The sequence below is a fragment of the Aquila chrysaetos genome, chromosome 24 (assembly GCF_900496995.4).
Source record: "Aquila chrysaetos chrysaetos chromosome 24, bAquChr1.4, whole genome shotgun sequence".
NCBI lineage: Eukaryota > Metazoa > Chordata > Aves > Accipitriformes > Accipitridae > Aquila > Aquila chrysaetos.
The window spans coordinates 9,738,901-9,758,084 of record NC_044027.1 but is presented as its reverse complement, the minus strand read 5'-3'; the positions used below and the strand labels follow the sequence as shown (position 1 = coordinate 9,758,084).

General features: G+C 55.0%; 1 protein-coding gene across 6 annotated transcripts; it reads right to left on the bottom strand.

The window, feature by feature from the left end:
• Positions 1-4,129: 4,129 nt before the first annotated feature.
• On the bottom strand, positions 4,130-17,519 carry TOR4A (torsin family 4 member A). Of its 6 annotated transcripts, none has more exons than XM_041119746.1 (2): positions 17,501-17,519; positions 4,130-6,923 (listed from the first exon to the last, which is right to left on the bottom strand). In XM_041119746.1, exon 2 carries the CDS (start codon positions 6,882-6,884, stop codon positions 5,382-5,384), a length of 1,503 nt encoding a protein of 500 aa, XP_040975680.1. In that variant the 5' UTR covers positions 6,885-6,923; positions 17,501-17,519; the 3' UTR covers positions 4,130-5,381. The 6 variants fall into 6 exon arrangements, with proteins under 6 accessions (XP_040975680.1, XP_029856834.1, XP_040975679.1 ...); XM_030000974.2 differs by lacking the exon at positions 17,501-17,519 and adding an exon at positions 15,085-15,104; XM_041119745.1 differs by lacking the exon at positions 17,501-17,519 and adding an exon at positions 13,895-13,978.
• Between the last annotated feature and the right edge of the window lie 1,665 nt (positions 17,520-19,184).

Below are 19,184 nucleotides of genomic sequence, written 5' to 3'. Positions count from 1 at the left end.
GACCCCAGGTCCAGCAGGGCACATCCCACAGTACCTGCATGGCAGACTGGGGCAGGTCTGAGACAGTGGCCAGGTCCAACCAAGAGTCCAGAGCAACCCAAAAGTCCAGATCCAGCAACACCATGGTGATGAGATGGGGTCAGCGTGAAGCCAGGAAGACAAGCCACAGATCAGGGCCAGGTCCAGCAATGGCCAGGAGAGTCCACGGTAATGGCACAAGACAAAACATCAGGCTTACAGGCTGAGGTCTTGGATCAGCAGAGCCCATAGTCCAGGCACAGATGGAGCTAAGCTGGATACCAGCACTCCTCCAACACAGCTCCCACAGGGAGTGGTGGCTCCAGCTGAGCTTAAATAGGGTTCCTGAGCATGCTTAGAAAATTCTTCCCATGCAGGGAAGGCTTCTGGCTGTGGGGTGCCGTCAGGTGAGGCTGATATGGGGAAGACTAATTAGCGCCTTCAGAGCTGGCACTAATTGGTGTGTCTTCTGTATTGGGAGGTGCTCCTCGAGGTGGCACAGCTGCTCTGTCAAGGTCTGACAGCACCGCATGTGATGGGAATGCAGCTCATGCCCATGGGGCCCCCTGACCTGAGCCTGGCCCTGGGAAAGCCTTCAGCACAGACCACACCAATGTGATCACAATCTCCATCCTGTGCAAGACACACACTATTTCATACTTACTCTCACCCTCCTTTATAATTGCCATACTCTTCATGGGCAGTAACGGCAGCTGTTCCCACATCCTCACTGTAGACCTATTTGGAATCACTCTGCACCTTCCCCAGGGTAAATGCAAAAGGAATTTGACCCAAACACCACTCTGACTTTGGGATGCAGTTGCAGGGTACAGAGTACCTGCTGGTCTCCCCATGAGCCCCAGCCACTCTGTGATGGGGAATGGTCATCCCAGTGCCGCTTTAATTACTGGACCAGCCGTGCTTTGCTTGAGGCCAAAGGCAGTGCCACGCCTGCAGCAGGGTGGGAGCTGCTTTCCATAAATCACTGCTCCAAGCACAACAGGAAGGTGTGCCTGACTCAGGAAGAGCTCTTGCCAACCAAGGAAGCCTTCCCAGTGCCACCTACAGCCACCACTATAGCAGATATATGTGGCACCTCCTGCACGTCAGGCAGCCCCCATTCACCTGGGGGATCCAGAGGAGCTGGATAAAGGCACAGGACAGACGTGCAGCCACAGCAATTCTTTTTCTCCCTAGCAATACCTCCTACAAAGTCATATTTCCAGATCTTTTGATTACAGAGAAGCTATTAAGAGTAAAGAAGGGCTGAAGAGATCCCTTATAGATGGATGAGGCTATGGACAACACAACATGGTACCCCTCTGCAGTCCCCCTACTCCATCAGGTGTTGTACCCATTAGGAAGCAAGAGCTAGGAACAGGAGGGTGACCCATCCTGGTGACTTGGACCCATGGGACCAGCTGACCCAGCATCCTGTGACACCCAAGGCCCAGCACTACTGGAAGAAAACGAGCCCTTCACCGGGTGAAGGGAGCTGACAGCGCAGGAGAGGCGTGTGGGATGCTTTCAAAGTGAGGGAGTCTGGGCTGTCTACCAGCCCTTCAATTCACAGCTCAGCTGTGCAGGAGAAGAGCCGGACCACCAGTTCAAGTGCCCCAGCCCTGGGGGTTCTCTCTATCCTTCAGCTTCAGTCCCATCCCTCCAGCTCGACCAGCATTTTCCCTGGAAAATGCAATTGGATAAAGAAATCTATGTCAGGCTAAGGAGGACAAAGTCTATGGTGAAAGCACATCACCACACACCTGGCATCTCAGTCATACCCATTGAGTAAAAGCTCTCCAGGAGAGCCTTGGGTCCCATGCCACTGTGCTCTTTGTGCTTTGGTCCCCAGATTCCAGCCTCGGATGTGCTGCAGGAGGAGCTGTTTACATCTCAAGCCAGGCTCATCACCCCACCACTTCACCAGGCATGCCACGGTGGGGCCTTGGCCAGGGATGTGTGGGAGTAGCTATGATGATGAGCAACTCCTTGGAGAGGTTCTCCTGGCTCTGAGGCAGCATAAGATTTCTCCTGTGCCGAGCAAAGGTGGAGAACCTCAGCAGTCCTGGCACAGCCATTATGGGAGACTCTGATGTTTAAGTCTCCTTAGCTGTTCCTTTCCCGTAGACCAGCTTCCTTTGCACACAGCATTGAGAAATGAGCCAGTGGGCTCCTGGTGCTCAGCACTGTGGATCGCCCATGTGCCAGCTTCACTGCCTTGAAAGTGCCTGGCAGGGCTGGTGGCTTGGCAGAGGATCTCAGGGCAGCTTGGGGCCAGGGACAGTATGGACAGATGCCTAAGCTGGGATCTTGGGGGAGACTGGGGTTGGGGACAATCTGAAGAGCCATTTGAGCTGGGACCTGAGTCTTGGGGCAAGTTGGGACTGGGGACAACCTGGCGAGATATCCTTATCTTCTGGCGGGGAAAGTCCTCTCCATGGCCTGGAGGTTCCTGTGCTTTCTGATGAAGGTCTGCAGAGGTACAAGCTGCCGTGCGGGCTGGGAGCGTGTGGAGGCCTGGCACATGTGCAGGCAGCACTGGCCAGATTGTCACATCCAGCACTGGCCAAGGGATGAGGTGGTCTTCATGCAGCAGAAGGCTGAGCCCCACTTCTTAGCCCTGAGAGGAACTTTGTGGAAGGCAAAGACCTTGGCAGGTCTTCATGGTGCACAGGGCACCTGTGCACCCCATGCCTTTTGCAAAATAGTCAGGACAGCTTTGCTTTGGGGAGTTGATGTGCAGAAATGGGGTGAGATAGAGGGGGAGGCAAGACAGCACAATGTGTCCCCAATCTTCCTGAGCAGAGGCGTGAGGGGCACCATGCTGCTGAGCCTAAGGGTGCTGAGCTGCTCCCAGTGAGCCCAGAGCCACCAAGCATGCTGCTCATGGGGGATACAAAGGCATGGGCTGGTGCCTCAGCAAAACTCAGGCAGCTCACTTGGGGCAGGGTTGGGACCCCTGGTTTAGGGCAGGTGAATCTTAGAGAGATGAAAAGAAGCTCTGCAGATGCTCAGCTCCACTCAAAGTCACCCTCCTTTCTCACACGGGGTGATGGTTTGTGCAGAGGCACCCAGGGACCTCTGGCACAACTAAACACCCTGTGGGTGGACTGCAAGTGCAGACATCCAAAACCAAGTCTAAATCCCCTCCAAAACAACTCAGGCATCCCCACAGTACCTACAGCCCCTTGCATAGCCCTTGGAAGCCTGAATTCCTCCCTTGTGAAGGCAGCACTGCCATCAGCGCTGCTGCCTGTCCTGATGCCACGACAAAAGCCATCTGCAATCCAACACCCATGGGTGCCTGCTTTGGCAGCACCCCTGCAGCCCAGCACTATAGACCCTGATGGCATTTTCAGCTTCCAAGCCAGGGCAGTGTGGGTGATGCTTACCTCTCCTGTCATACTCCTGGGCTTTGAACTCCTCTCCCAGGCATGAAAGACCTTGGTAGAAGAAACCAGAAATAGCCTCTGTCCCTCTGCCAGCTGGAAGAGGAGGGGAATCCTGGTCCCTGAGTTGTTTCTGTTTCTTATCGAGGATAAAAACATATTAACTGTCCTGGTAGTAAAGTCTCACTAAGCTATGGAAACCAGCTCACACATGTCACTTTTTGTGGACACTTGCATCTAGAAGGTGGCTTAGTTTCATTCAGAGCCCTTCCCCTAAGCCACGCAAGCAGCCCTTCCTGCTCTCTGCCCAGCTGCTCTCACGCTGCAGGGCTATTCTGCAGGAGAAAAAGGCTCCTCCACTGGATAATTTCAAGAGGAGAAACCATGGACAGGCAGTCCAGCCCAGCACCATCTCAGCCAAGGCCACACTTCCCCAGTTGCCGGCCTAGTCCCCCGGGCAGCTCTTGGGGATGGAGGAGCTGTGCAACACATAGCTTTTGGCACTGCTGCACTGTGTGGGTTTTGGATCTGGCTTACTATGAGTGTACCTCGAAGAGCTGTGCACACAAGCTGCATCGAGGTGGTCTGCAAAAAACATGCAGCAAAACTGTAGCCCTTGCTCCCAATCCGAGTCACTGGGAAGCACAGGCATGGCAGTGCAGCTACATCGGTCCAGAAAAGAAATCTGGGAGGAAAACCACATTTCAGTCAAAGAAAGGAAATGTACTTTGAATGATTTTATTCAGGATAGTTTGGATTTATTCCTGACAATAGCTCTGGAAGCAGGAGTTTGTGATGGAAGTCTTTGGAGACCAACAATTAGAAAGAGGAAATCAAACAACCAGTGCAAACATCCACAGGATTATGTGTATGATAATTCACAGCAAATTGTAGAAGGGGATTTAGGCACAAAACCAAAACAGCAATGTCATAAATACCTGCTCAGTTTGCCTGCTCAAAACAAAGACATGTGCTTTTCCCGAGGTGCTTCCAGGCAGCATGCTCTCTCCAGGGTCTCAATGGCAAAGAACCTCTCCTTGGCCTCGCAGGACTGGGAACAAGCCGAGGACTCCCACTGCACTTGGCCCAGCCAGCCTAAACTGCCTTTGCCAGTGTGTGTTGCTTAATATATGCCAGCTGCTATTTTGTGCTTTCTAGATAATGAGTGTGGTGAAGTGTACCCAGAAGCAAAAAGCAGAAGAGCTCGCAGGAGGAGTTGCCACCACCAGACCTGAAACAATCCAGCGGTTATTTCTGCACTGGCTGGCGCAGCTGAGCAGTCTTCAAGACGAGCCCAAACAGAAATTGCAGGGCAGAAATCTCGCTGGAGGTGCCAAAGGTGAGCTCAGGTATGAGCTCAGAAGAGCAAGAACTCAGGAATGGGTCCAAAAAGCAGTCTCCAGAGCGCGTGGTCACGTAGGAGATGGGGAAATCAGAGTTCTGACTGCCCATGCATTTGGGGGATGAGGAGCCACAAATTCTCTCAATTCTCCCAGGCGTCCAGCATGGCTTCTGCTCTGCACATCACCAGACAGGACCAAGAAAAGCAAAGAGTTGAAGACTGTGAGCCTGGAGAAAGAGTGAGACATGGCTACGTGTACTGCAGGGACAGTAACCCAGTTACTATTTCCTCCTCTTGTTTATATCCCACAGCGTCTGTCCTCATCTCACAACTCCTTAATGACAAAGTATCCCAAATGAGCATGTGAGGAACAAAGCATCTCACAATTAATGGCTGGTTGCTTGGGCTTTGTTGCCTGTGCCTTATTCACAGAACATTAGGAACATGTGAAGCATCTGGAGGAGAACAGAGACCATGTTGCAGAGGAGCCCTGGCTGCCATCCCTCCACCTTGACCAGGACAGAGTCAGTGCAGGCCTGAGAAAGGACACCTTGACCTGCTGTAACGTACTCCTCCATAAGCCCAGAATTTTGCAAATCCTGAGAGCAGGAATTGGCCTCTGCAGTAAGTCACTACAGCAGGTTGACTTTGGCCACAACCTGCTTGCAGCCCATCCTGGAGTACTGCTTGTCCCCTGTAGTGTAGTAACTGAGCTGACTCGCTAAATTTTCAATATGCTTCTGGTCAGGATACAGCCCTTCCCTCCTCATCTCCTCTAGGAAGCAGTTTATGACGTGACTTTTCTCCAGAAGAACAAATGGGATGATGTCTGCAGATTTCCAGAGGGGGTGGACATCAATCAGTACAGGCTGGATGATACTCAGCAGTTCTTCAAGTCCCCTTTGCTGATGCAGAACCTCAGCAGATGCATTCTGGATAACAAACTTGGTTATTTCACCACCTCCTATGTTGCTTATTAAAATGTAGATGGCGTTGAGGAACTCGTTGGTTTGATTGGGTTCAAAGAATCGGCTGAGAGTATCCAGCAGGACTGGAGACATGAGTTCAACCTCATCCAGAATAAACAATGGTATCTTCTCTTCTATTTCAGCTCTTGTAACCATGTCAGAAATCTTCTTAGACAAATCTATTTCACAAGTAAGAGAAGCCACCTCGTTGGGGCAGTGATGCATAACAAAGTACTGAAGCACAAAGTCATTGTCCATGACGGAACGAAAATGTTTAGCCAGCAGCCAGCCAACATGACTCTTCCCAACTCCTGTCGGGCCATTTAAAGAGATTACTAGAGGCTTGTTGTGTATGTGGGTAGCCAGATAGTCTTTCAGTAATTCCATAATACTTTCCACAGCAACCTTCTGCCCAAATACTTCCCGGTGCATTGTTTTCTCCAAACCATCTAGGTCGTATTTTTGGAGGTTATCATCCAGGTTCTCTATTGCATTGAGAATCTGAAAGAAGATAATGACAATGAGCAAGAGGAGGCAGCGTTTTGCCTTGCTCTTCTCCTCTGTTGGAAGGTATCTTTTTGTTTTGTCTGGATACAGGACTATCCTAGATTTCCTTCGATTCTTTTTCCGCCTGCATTTTTTCATAGAACACTGCTCCACAGATGTGTCAAAGGTGAAGTACTGGGAAGTCTCAAAGCTGGTCTGATTAAAGAAGGACATGGAAGGGCCATACAGGCTAGTTCGGTTCAGGGAAAGCTGCCTTTGAAGCAGCCTTCTATGGACAAGCTCTGAAGACTTTTCTCGAGGGAGCTCTAAATGCAGGCGGCTTTTCTTTTGCACCCGGTATTGTCGTCGCAGGCGGATGATTGCCCTCAACGGAGAAGAAATAGAAGACATTTTCTTTGAAACAGGGGGGATTTCAGTATCTGGTACTTCTTCCCCATCACTCTCATAGCAAGATGCCTCTCCTTTTGCGTCACTCTCGGCACAGGGCATTTCCCCTTCCTCATCACTGTCAGTGCCGGGCATCTCTCCTTCCACGCTGCTCTCAGCACAAGGTGCCTCTTCTTTTGTGTTGGTCTCCACACAGGGCACCTCTCCTCCCAGATCCTCCGTGGCAGAGGACACTTCTCCATCCACCTCAGTGCAGGGCAGCTCTCCATCCATCTCGTCTGGTTCTTACAGCCCATTCACATCATCTTCTTTCTAAAAAGAAAAAGAACAATGTAAAAGCAATCTTTGTAAGACCAGGAAGTGACTAATAACGGTCAAATTATTAGACAGATATCCCACTTTCTAATGGGCAGAATGGTTACCTGTAGCAATCAGAAATGGCAAGGTGGCCGAGAGAGACTTTTGGACCTAAGCTAACTTTCTGGAAGATTTTCTAGACATGCAAAACTACAGATGAAATTCAGTGTAAATAAATGCAAATCGATGCATATCATAAAACCAACCCTGCCTTCACATACAGAAGGAAAGATTGAAGCTGGCTGGAGCCAAAGCCAGGGGCTCTGCAACGTGCTGCCACAAGCAAGAGGCAGGACACTGGGCATACAGATCCGTGCTGTGAACCAGAGCTGTCCCGTCCTATTTCCTTACAGCTGCTAAATTTAAGCAAGACACAAAACCACACCTCTGCACCAGCATACGCACACACGCACGTACACACCCCTATAGGAAAGAGTCACTCGTACAACCACAGAGACCTTCCGGGGTGTGGGAGCGTGCACGGGAGCAACTTGCTGTGGAAAGGCTCTTGCCACTCAGGTTGTGGTGGCACGGCATCTCCCTGGGGGAGGATTTTTCCTGGCTCTGCCGACGGGTATGCCAGGCAGCGCTGGTCACTGCCGGCAGGGAGAGGAGGCGAAGGCGGCATCCAGCCAGCGCTCAGCCCTCGGCCCACAGCTCCCCAGGCTGCCCCCGGATGGGGAGGACTCAGACAGGTTGCAGAGAACTGACGTGGTTGTGACTAAGCCTGCTAGCAGCACGTGGCTATGGGGAGGGGAGAGGAGCAGGGCTGCCCCACAGCACCCCGACCCTCCTACCCCCACGGTCCTTCCCTGCCCCGTCTGCCCACACACTCGCACCCCTGGACACGTGGTGGCCGCTGTGTCCTTCCCACACGAGACCCCGGAGCTGCGCAGGAGAGCATCCCTGGGAATAACCGTCTGCGGGGGGAATGCATGGACAAGCCTTGGTCAGCGAACAAGGAGGAAGAGGAGAGGCCATGCTCTGGCTGCAGGACGTGACGACAAGAGGCATGGACCTGATGGGGAAGCCCGAGGGAAAAACCAGCTCTCCAGGCCTGGATGCAGCCATGCGGCACAGGACCCCGTGCACACACGACCACCTCCACGTGCTGCAGCGCCAGGCATGGCTCTGTCCCTGCCCGGCATGAAGCCGGTGGTGGCAGAAGCTGTGTCACGGTGGGAGGGCATTTCCCTGCTGCCTCTGGACCGCAGCAGCGGTGACGCAAGGGACAGTTTGCCGCTGTGATATTACCAACCCTGAGAGCAGGAAGCTGGCACGGGCAGGGCGAGGAAAGCCGCTTTCATCGGCCACCCAGAAAAATCATCCCTAGGTCTTGCCAAAAGCACCACTTCTCTGGAGAGGAGGAGGAGGTCCCCGAAGGGTTTGTTACTAACTCACTTCAGCTCAGCAGGAAGTTATCAACCTGCAAAATGTCACGGTCTGGCGAAGGTTTTACTTCCCTCACCATGAGGCTGACGCAGGCGGGTGCCCGCCGGCATGCAGCGAGCAAAAGGGTGGCCTGGGAAGCTGTGCAGGGAGTTGCAGGTGGTGGGAAACGCTCTCATCCGCCTCCTCGCTTCACCCCGCTCCTTTCCCAGCTCCTTGGAAATGCCAGGACATGCCGAGCGAAGGCTTCGCCCCCGCCCCAGGGACAAGTTGATTTCTGGACCATGTGCCGGCAGCCGGCTCGTTGTGGGAACCAAGCCTGGGCAAGCGGCTCCCCCAGTGCTAATCGCTGGACGAGCTATTGCTGTGCAGCAATTAGCCCCGAGTGCTAATTGCTGACCATGTGCAGGATTTGGCCGTGCCCACAGCAAAACCAGCCGGAGGAGGTTGCTGCAAGCAGGTGCAGAGGCGGCACCAGGCAGGAGGGCTGGGAGCCAATGCCACCAGGGATGCCACCGCCAGGGATGCCACTGGGAATCCTGGGCTGTCCCCATGCCACCCTGGGGTCACAACCTTACTTCTCTCCGTCTTGCGCGCTTTGCCTTGCTCACACAGCGCCTGAAGGTCCCCAAAGGGACAGCCGTCCCCACAGCTGCTGGGGAGCAGCCCCTGCGGCACAGACCAGCACGGGCCATGGTCCCCAGGGAGCGGGGACACCGCAGAGCTCAGCCTGGGGCCAGAACAACCCTCCGGGCCATAACACACATCAACGCAAACATGCAGTGAAGCTTTCTCAGCCCCAAACCCATGCAGGTGTAGAGGGGATTGATTAAATGCCAGGGGAGAGCTGTGGGACTTTACGGGAAAAGGTTTAGGGAGCAGAAGGATGCTGGCAGGGAAACATGAGACATCCCAAACCCTCCCCACGGATACTACTGGGTGCCCACCCCACCCTGCCCCTGCCCATAGCCCCGGCCGAAGCATGAAGCGGTTTGGCTCCTCGCAGCCTGGAGCCAACTCTCCTACCACTGCCATGTCCACGCAAGGAGCCCTAGGCCAATGTGAGGACGATGGAAAGCAGTGAGGACCGAGTGCTCACTAGCCGGGAGATGCTCAGGACCTTCTTTCCCAAAAGCCGAGAGCCCAAACAGCACATCCATCCCAGCAGCATGGGATGCCCAACCCTCCAGATGAGCCAAGTGAGGCAGGGTGGAGGGAGCAAATCCCATCCTCAGCAAGAAATCTGTCCAGTCACGCATATAATAATCCTATTAATACCATGACTCAGTCCCTAATACCTGCTGGTATTTACATAGGACTCGAATTTTGTAAGAGCAGCCCCCACATGCTCAACATCAGATCAGGGCCGGGGCAGGCGGCTGTGCCAGCCCAGCGGTGCTGCCAACCTGCAGAGATGCACTTTCGACAGCTTAATTAGATGTTTGGTGAAAACTATAGGAAAAAGAACCCCGCAATTAGGTCCACAGCATCACAAGTGCTCGTGTAAACACTGTTAGCCACTGCTCTGCACCGAGTCCAGCCGCACCGCGGGAAGACTTGCACTTAGCTCTTGGAAATGCTCCTGAGAAACCTCCAGCTTTCCTCCTTTAACTCTTCCCCTAACATCTGCATTCATGTGTCACCCTGCTCCTGGCAGAACAAGGCTTCCACAACAGAGGAGACTGCGTGGGCAGACAGAAGCAGCCAGGCCAGGAGGGGAGCAGGATGGGGGCAGCCTCCGGGCAGATGGCATTAGCGGGTAGAAAGTGCCTGGTTTGCAGGAGACATCGGCCCAACGCCAGCCAGAGAAACGTGTCCCCGGTTAAAGTCCCGGCTGCTGAATCCTGAGGACAGCATTGGAGAGGAGGGAGCTGCACCCCAGACTTGGGCTCTTTGGCTTAGCAAAGCTGCTGGGAAAAGGGAATGGCTAGAAAATGAGCAAAACGGCCCCTTGCAGTGCGGGCTGCAGATTAAAGCGCATCAGTGGCCGGGAGCGGAATTCCTGGATGCTGGCAGAGGCCAGCATGGCTCCGGCACAGGACACAGCCCCAGCACCCGACTTGCAGCTCCCTGGGGGCACCACTTGGAAACAAGCTGAGAAACATGGTTTGCTTTGCGGCTCAAGCCTGGGGCACGCAGGCACTCACCCTCCCCAAAAACACAGCACGAGGGTGACAGCCAGGGCAATGCAAAACCCACCCATACCGCCCCAAAAGCCTGCTTGCCACCAAATCCCACCGGCCCCACTCCCAGCCCAAATTTTTTGCCAAGCCCCAAAGACAGAGACCAACGGGAAGAGCAGCAAGCGGAGGGGAAGAGCCCAGAGCATCCAAAACCAGCGGGAACAGGAGGATCCCTGCAAAACTGGGGCGGTTTTTGGTGGAAAGGGGCCATTGGGGATGAGCAGGAGGCAGCGGTGGGGACAGAGCTCAAAGTGGCCGAGGCCAAGGGGTGCCCGGTGACCCTCTGTGGGGTGGGGAGCGGGACAGGGAAGCCGAACCAAACGCAGTTACCGGCAGCGTCTCCCTCGGGGCCAGCCGCCAGTGCTCCACTTCGGCCGCTGAGCCCAGCCTCTGGCCTTGGACGGGCCGGCTGCTCCTCTGCCCCCCCTTCTCTCATCCGTATAAAAAAACCCGACTGCAGAGAGGAAATGGCGAGGAGGAGTGGCCCGTGGCTGCACTTCCTTCTCCCCATGGCGTGGGACGGCTGACGGTGGCCGGTTTTCTCTCCCTCCTCTTGCTTAAAGCCCTCCTCAGCGGCTGCCGTCAGACGGCATCGTGCGAAGAAACACGAATCCTGGGCGGCCGCGGCGGGACTGGGTTGGGGCAGTGGGATGAGCTCATCACCCATGCAGCCTTGAAAACCCCGGGTTTGGGCAAAACATCCCCACCCTATGGGGTGTAATTACCCCTGAGCCTGTCACCGGTAAAGGTCAAAGCGGTGACGCTGCGAGGAGAGGTTATTGGGGCTAACCCGGCACCGGTGTAGCTCAGGGACGAGGCTTCTTACCAAGCAGGGAAAACAGGGAGGGCAGAAAATAGAGCGAATCTGGGAAAAAAATAGTGAGTCCATAAAAAAATAGTGAGTCTGGAAAAAAATAGCAAGTCTAGAGTAGTTGAATTGTCTGTCCCGGGGCAGGCTCCTGCACCGCAGCAGCTCCTGCTCCGCTGTCCCCAGCCACCCCGACCCGCTGAGGCTTTTGGCCCCTTTGCAGCCCCCGGCCCCATGGCAGAGGGACGGGGGGACGGCCAGGCCAGGCTGCACGGCTGCTGCAGAACCGACCTCTGGAAGAGACGGTGTGGGCACTCCAAGCCCTCGCTGCACAAAAACTCCCTGGGGAAGAACCGCTTCCTCCACCAGCTGCATTAAGAGAGAGAAGAAGGAAACCGGGGGTTTTTTCCATAGCCAGCAGTGCAAAAGCTCATCACGGCAGTTCCTCCTCACCTCCACCTGCAGCTCAACTTTCCTTTAGCCCTAACCAACCTGCTCTGACCCCCGTCCTACCTCTCACCTGCACTTGCACAACCTGGCCGAGGCTTTTCCCCGAAAAAACAAGCCCATTTGGCAAAGCCAGAGCAGCCCCAGTGTGACCCCTTGCCGGTCTTTCAAGCTCCTATTTTTGGATCAACTCCCAGCTGGAACCTGCTCCCTGTGAGAGCGGCTGCCCAGGACCAAAAATAGGGGAAAAAAAAACAATTTGGAGTGTTCTGGAGCATCACAGCACAGATCCCACCCTGGCTGCAATGCACATGAAGGACCCCACATCTCCATGGGGTGGGGGATGCTCTGAGCAGGGTCCCCCAGCCCAGACCCACAAAGTCTCCCCAGCTCCGTGCCAGGCGCCCAGACATGCCTCTGCTGTGGCCTGGGCGGGATTTGCCTAACAAATCTTTGCAAATGTGGGGATTTCTGTGTCACGAAGGTGCAGGAGCTCAGCTGGAGGACAGCCACTGGCATGGAGTGGCTGGGAGCTGCTCTCCTGGTCGGGAAGCCTGGCAGGGCTGACCCCAAGCTGGAGATCCCCTCCAGAGAAGCTCAGGCAGACATTTCAGGAACAGCCATGAAAAGAGATGTTTTTCTGGCTAATTTAGATTTTTGCAAAGGAAGAGCTTCTCCCAAGCAATATGGTTGAAAACCATTAAAAAAAAAAAAAAAGCAATGCTCCCCCCAAAACCCTAAAAGAAGCAATTAGAGAAGCAAGAAGCTCCCAGCCACCACCTGAGGGCTGTTAGCATACCTCCATAGCCCAGAAAAAAATGTATTGCTGTAACTGGGAAGGTGTATGAGCTGTCCCCAGTGCCCTGTGGGCAGCCGGGGCGGTGTGGGGGGCAGAAAGCCTCCAAAAAGCAGCAGGAAACCAAGGGAAGGTGGAAGCAGGGCTTGAAGCGCACCTGTGAGGGATGCTTGCCCTGCCGGGACACCAGGAGATGCTGGGGCCATGGCCAGAGCAGAGGGTGATGAGCTCCCAGTTACGGTGAGGACATGGGACCAACCTGCGTGGGACCCCCACGGTGCTGGAGGAGCTCGATGGTGCGTGGGGACGGGGACCCGAGCGGGGCAGCAAGGCCACCACCAGCCCATGCCCGAGCTGGGGGGGCCCAAGCACGGCCGCGGGGTGCCCATGCAGGTGACGTGGTGATGCACGCAGGGTGACGCAGGGCTGGCCCTTGCGGGTGGGGACACTGTCCCGGTGTCGATGCCAACCAGCCTCCAAAATCATCGGCTCAGTCTCGGGCGGCTGCCAAAAAAAGCCAGGGGAGTGCCTTGGGGGGAGCAGGAGAACGGGGCAGGGGCATCGCTGGCACCAAGAGGTGTCCCACGTGGGGACGTCCCTCCGGCGTGGCCCATCGGGCAGGTGGGGACAAGGGGACAGGACCGTGGAAAATGGTCCCTGCTCACGTTCACGGCCGAAATACCACCTCATGCTGCCGCTGCCCCTGCCACGGCCCCGGGGTGGGGACCGCGTCACCCCTGCGGGGCTTTGGGGACCTCCGGCACCCCAAAGTGGGGGGAGCAAGCTGCCATGCCGCTGGGTGCCATAGGGAGGGGACATCGGGGGGGGGGGGGCACATGCAGGCACCGGGGCAATGCAACTGGGGGGAGCTGTATGTGGGGAGCAATGCAATAGGGTGGGGGCTGCATGGGGGGGCAGAGCAATGGGGGGCTGCTTGCAGGCAGGGGGGCAGTGCGCTGGGGGGCCCCCACGTGCAACGGGGTGGGCTGTGTATACGGGGAGGCTGTGCAATGGGGGGGGCACACGTGGGCATTGGGGCAGTGCAATGGAGGGGGGGAGACGCTGCATTGGGGGGACGCTGTGTGAGCAGGGCAGCTGTGGGCAGGGGGGCGGTGCAGCTGCGGGGGGGGCCATGCCTGTGCATTGGGCCAGTGCACCGGGGGGGGCTGTACGCACGCAATGGGGCAGTGCAATGGGATGGGGGCTATATGCGTGCGGGGGGGGGGGGGTCTAGTGAAGGGGTAGGAGGGGTGTGCGTTGGGGCCAGCCCTCTCTCCCCCCAAACCCCAGTTCCCCCACTCACCTGGGGCCCACGAGCCCTGTGCCCTGTGTCCCTGCCGGTGCTGAGGCCGGGCCCCCCCCCAGCCGGGCCCCATGTGAGGAGGAAACGGCGGCTGGAGCGGGACTGGGGACAAGCAGCAGTGGGTGCCACGGCCCTTCCTGCAGAGCCACAAATGCAAATCCTGTGCAAACACGGCCTCTCCCCCAGCTCTGCCCCGCCACGGGGCACTCCAGCAGAAAAGGGGCAAGAAAGCCCTAGGGACAGGGAGACGGCGACCTCTGAGCCAAGATATTGGTACCAGTCACTGACCAGTACCCACTGGTTTGGGTACCTGCAGGTGATGGGCAGCCCCTGACTTTGGTACTCCCCAGAAACCATCGTTGGAGGTCAGGGCAGCCGCACGGCCCCTTGCTGCTGGGCACCAATTTGTACGACAATTTTAGGTTTTTCCTCCATTTTTTGGCATGTCGCCTGTTTAGCCAAAATACCTCCAGGGCTGATTAGCAGCAGCTGCATCCAGACATGTGCAAATGCCCCGGCCTCTCTGCTCCCCCAGAAAGCCAGAATAAGGTGAATGAATCCCCCAGGGCCAGTGGGTCCCTTTGGGAGGGCTGCGGGTGCCCAGAGCCCAGAACGGGTCCAGGACGGAAGGTCCCATACCCACAGCACTGGCCTTACCTGGAGAAACTCTGCAAAAAAGGAGGAAATCTGTCAAAAAGGAAGCTGAAGGCAGCTGAAAAGGTCATGGGCTTGGAGCCACCAGGAAAATGGATGTAGAGATCAGAAATATGCCCCACAGATGCAAAGTCTGGAGCAGGCAGGGAGCCCTGAAACTAAAAGTGAGAGCCTGCAAGTGGAGAAGGGGAAATGGTGCCCGGCGGGGGTGTACAGAAACCCTCCAGCAGCCCTGCCGGCCCCAACCTCAGAGCCGGCCCCGACCTCAGAGCCAGCCCCTCCTGCTGCCCCAAAAAGGGAAGAATAAAAGTATACAATAAAATAATCCGATTCATGGTAGGCAGCAGCTTCCCTGGCGTGGGACTGCCCAAGCAGATAGGCGGGAGGAGCCCCTAACAGGCATCGCATGCAGGATCCAGCACCGCGGGGTCATTCACAGACCCAGAGGACTTTTTTCCAAGCATCGAGCTGCCCTTTTTGCAGTGTGACCACCCGCCCTCCAGCTCCATGGGTTTTTTTCCTTTTATACCACCCACCTTGCGTTGATCTGCCCTGAATTTCTGCTGCTGCTCCAGCCCCTCACTTCCACAGGGTGCCTCTGCACCGTCAGCCCTCCTGCATCCTCAACTTGGTGTATCAGCAAGAAGCAGAACAGCAGCCAGCTTGGTGTAAAACCAGCAGCAGATCAGCGACTCCCCAGGCGGGATGCAGTCCCAGGGCCATTGAGCCAGACCCCACGCTCTTCCCAATCTCACTCGTAGCAAAAATTTCCAACCTTTGTAAGCAGCCCTGCTTTAACACGCCCTAAATAACCCAAACAGTTTATCTGCGGGCCGGGGAACATCCCCTGTAAGGACACCACATCCTGCTTGGATTATCATGGCCCTTCTAAACAGTTTATAAATAGACCAAGGTAAATGAGGGCGGTTGCTCTTTTTGAAGGAAAGTGAAGACTTCTACCCAATTTCTTTTTGTAAAGCCATTCAGGGCGCGCTGGTCCAGATGACCACTCCTAAACCCCAATTTTAATATGTTGCTTCTTTCTCCTCCAGCTGAGCTCCATCCCTGACTCACTAAACAATAAAAAAAAGGAAAAAACCAAAGAAAAATGGGTTTGGCAGCTTCACCCCCTCACGCGCCGGCCTCAGCGGCGTCGCGGGGCTGCCGGGAAGGTCGTGGTTGCGCCGTGAGGCGCCGGCCGGGCTCGGCACCAGGGCGGCAATGGGGTGGGTGCTGGGGCCAGCAATGGGAGAGGGCAGGGACCAGCGGCACGCGCTGCTGCGCCTGGGAGGCTTTGGGGTCACACTGCTTTTTACTTTGGAAAAAAAGCACAAAATTGGGGCGAAAAATGGAAAATTTGGGAAATAATTTGGAGAAGATGGAGAGCAGCGAGTGCCCACAGCCGCTCCTCCTGCAGCAGGTGGGACAGTCACCTACACAGTGTCCTGCCGTCAGCGTCCCCCAATGCCAAAAATATCAACTCATTTCACAAGCAGTGATCAGAGAAAATGATCTTAACGCTTTCCTGTGTAAATGTCCGTTCACAGAAAGGGGTTATATTGTGCAACAAGGGCATCTGTAAAACACTCTGCAGGAACTGAACCCATTTCCAAGAATCTAAGGAGTGAAGAAATGGTATTTTACGTGCACTTCTGAGCTATAAATACTTTTTTCTTTCTTTCCTCTAAAGGTGGAAGTGATTTGCAAAAGCAAGGGACCTGGGACAGGGCTTCACCTTGGCCAGCAAAAGCAGCTCCAGCCTGAAGCAACGTGGCTACATGGCAAACGGCGCAGGGAAGAGCCCATAGCTCTTTTTTTTTTTTTTCCAGCTTCCTCCATTCAGGCTGAAAAATTGCATTTCCAGCTGGTTTCAATTAATTTTAAGACTTTTACATTCCACAAAAGCTGAAGCGCTCATTAAACCAGAGTTTTTCCTATTGTAACACTTTGAAACGACCACACTACAACTCAGATGGTGGCTCAGGCTCAGCTGCGCCAGGACCTCCCGCGGGGAGAGAAGCAGCTCCGGGTCCCATCAGTGGCAGCAACACTCACCTTCTGGCTCAGGATGGACAAACTCATCGCACCCCATGGGTCCACCCCATGGGTCCATCCCATGGGGCAGCATCAGGGCAGCTGGGAAAAGTCAGGGCAGGAAAGATGCTTGTCCCGTGCCCTTCCCCGACCCGACATCCACGGGACTGCCACGGCTTTGGGCATGGCAGGGAGGGCTGGATGTGCCCCTCATCTCATTACGGGGAGGCTGGGAGTCCTGCTGGGAACGGGGTATGGCTAGGGCACGCTCACTGCCCTGCAGCACCCTGCCTCAGGGGGTGAGGAAGCACCACAGGAGGAATATATCCACTTGCACCCACACATAAATTGTAGAATCATAGAATGGTTTGGGTTGGAAGGGACCTTAAAGATCACCTACTTCCAACCCCCCTGCCAAGGGCAGAGACTCCTTCCACTAGACCAGGTTGCTCAAAGCCCCATCAACCTGGCCCTGAACACTGCCGGGGATGGGGCACCCACAACTTCTCCAGGCAGCCTGTTCCAGTGCCTCACCACCCTCACAGTGAAGAGCTTCCTTACATCTAATCTAAATCTACTCTCTTTCAGTTTAAAGCCATTACCCCTTGTCCTATTTTTGCACCTATAAGCAAAGCAGAACCAGCCAGGGCCCTGCAGTCACTCACAGCCACGCTCCTTGCCCCAGCAGCCGGCCCTGGCTCCATTGGTGGCCGCGGACAGCCCTGGCGGCCAGCAGCCCCACTGCAAAGCTGACGGTTTCTTTGATCCCGAAAGATCAAAAAGAGACGTTTCCCCGCCCCGTCGCAGCCACAGCATGCCCAGACGTTTGTCGGTCAGCCACGAAGCACGGAGCGGGACGTGGCAGCTCCAGCTCCCATGGCCGGCAGACACTGAGCCTGCCGCCCCGCGGCTGCCTACCTTTCCAGATGCTTCTATGTGCTCAAACAGTTTTCCTTCCTGAGAAAACAAAACAAGAGAAGCTGTGAAACGCAGCAGGAAAGAGGTATCCTCTAGGGATGTCTGCACAACCTGCCCACATGTTGCTCCCTCTCGCCCTCCCAGGGCATGTGGGTTTTGGATGGAGCCCAGGCACCTGTGGGCTGCTTTGGTTTATTCAGTGGCGGGCGAGCATCTAAGCAAGAGCTGAGCAAGGGCATGCGGAGCTGAGCAGCCTTTGAGGGAATGTGGAGAAGTCCCCAGGAGTTGTTTTCTGCAAGGAAAAAAACCCACCAGGACCTGCTGCAGAAGCACCAGGCAGGCAGCAGAGACCTCTGCCTGGGGTTAAATGAGTTGCAGTTCGACAAGATTTTGTGTCTGGTGTCCTCGACACATGGGTCCCAGGCATGTCCCCAGTCACATCCCATGCTGGGCACAGCAATGACAAGTCCAGTGCCATGTCCTGGCCAGCCCATCCAACCTCAAACAACTGATCCATCTGGGTATCCTACCAGGGTCTGGTGGGGCTCCTCACACGTTCGGGCATAGATTTCCCTCCCCTGCCTGCTGTGTTTTGGGATTAGCCGCTGTTCATCCTCCTTGGCTTCACCTGGAGTAATATCCTACATGTTCACAGATTGGGGTTTATTTAGTTATTACCAGAGTCCCTACAGCACAAGGAATATTTTAAGCTTCACAATAGAACACACCAACCAGTTCTAGTGCCACACCACCACCAGCTTTGAGCAAAGTGCTGCATGGAAACAAGAACACATGGTCTCACCCACAGAGGAAAAAACGTAAATTTGCCCAAGGGGGAGATAAGTGTCGTACCCCACTGCCTGTGGCTGCACAAAGGATGCCCACAGTGTGGGACCTGCAGGCCTTTAGGCACTGAAAAACAAGGTTAAATGTTAAATACAGGTTGGTTTCTATGTTCCACAAGCCTCTCATGCACCTGGATGCACAGCAGCACAGCCAGGGTTACCAGCTGCTCCAGTGTTTTGAGCATGGCCCTTTGGTATCTCAGTTCTAGCTGCTGCAGTGCTCACAGGCTGGGACAGAATACTCAGCAGAGGAGGGGAAAGACTCCTTAGGCTGTGGAAACTCATTCCTTGCTTCACAGAAAGCAAATTTTTAGTAAAAGCCAGATTTCCCCAGCATATTCCTCTTGATGAGCAAAACCCACCCAAAAAGCAGGACTAAGGCACCCTGAATGCAGAATACAATCCTGAAACCCATTGCTTGATACCCAGGTTGGGGGGCGTGATGTTTAACCAACAGAGTTCAGGGATTATCCCATCCAACTGCCTCGTTGATCTCAGTGGTGCCAATAACTCCAAAGCACACCAAGACGACGAACCTTCGAGGGCAGCCACCGTGGTGTTGGAAGGGAGACGTGTATTTGTGCCATAGTGAAGCAATCCTACCAGTGCCTGGTTAATCCACTTACTTATCCTGCAGGACTAAATAACTTGCCCTGAAGAACTGCTACATCTCATCCATCTAAAGCATTCTTCATCCCACAATAAAATTATTCCACAAAATTTAAGAGTCCCAAACAAGGGCAAGCAGACCCTGGAGTCTTCCTCCCACATAAGCCAAAGGAGACAGTGTGAACACTTGCTTTTGTGTAGGGTCTTGCTCATCACAGCCAGCTGCAAGA

Excerpts from the sequence above, each read along its gene's own strand:
- TOR4A (XM_041119746.1), bottom strand. The coding sequence starts at position 6,884 with ATGGATGGAGAGCTGCCCTGCACTGAGGTGGATGGAGAAGTGTCCTCT.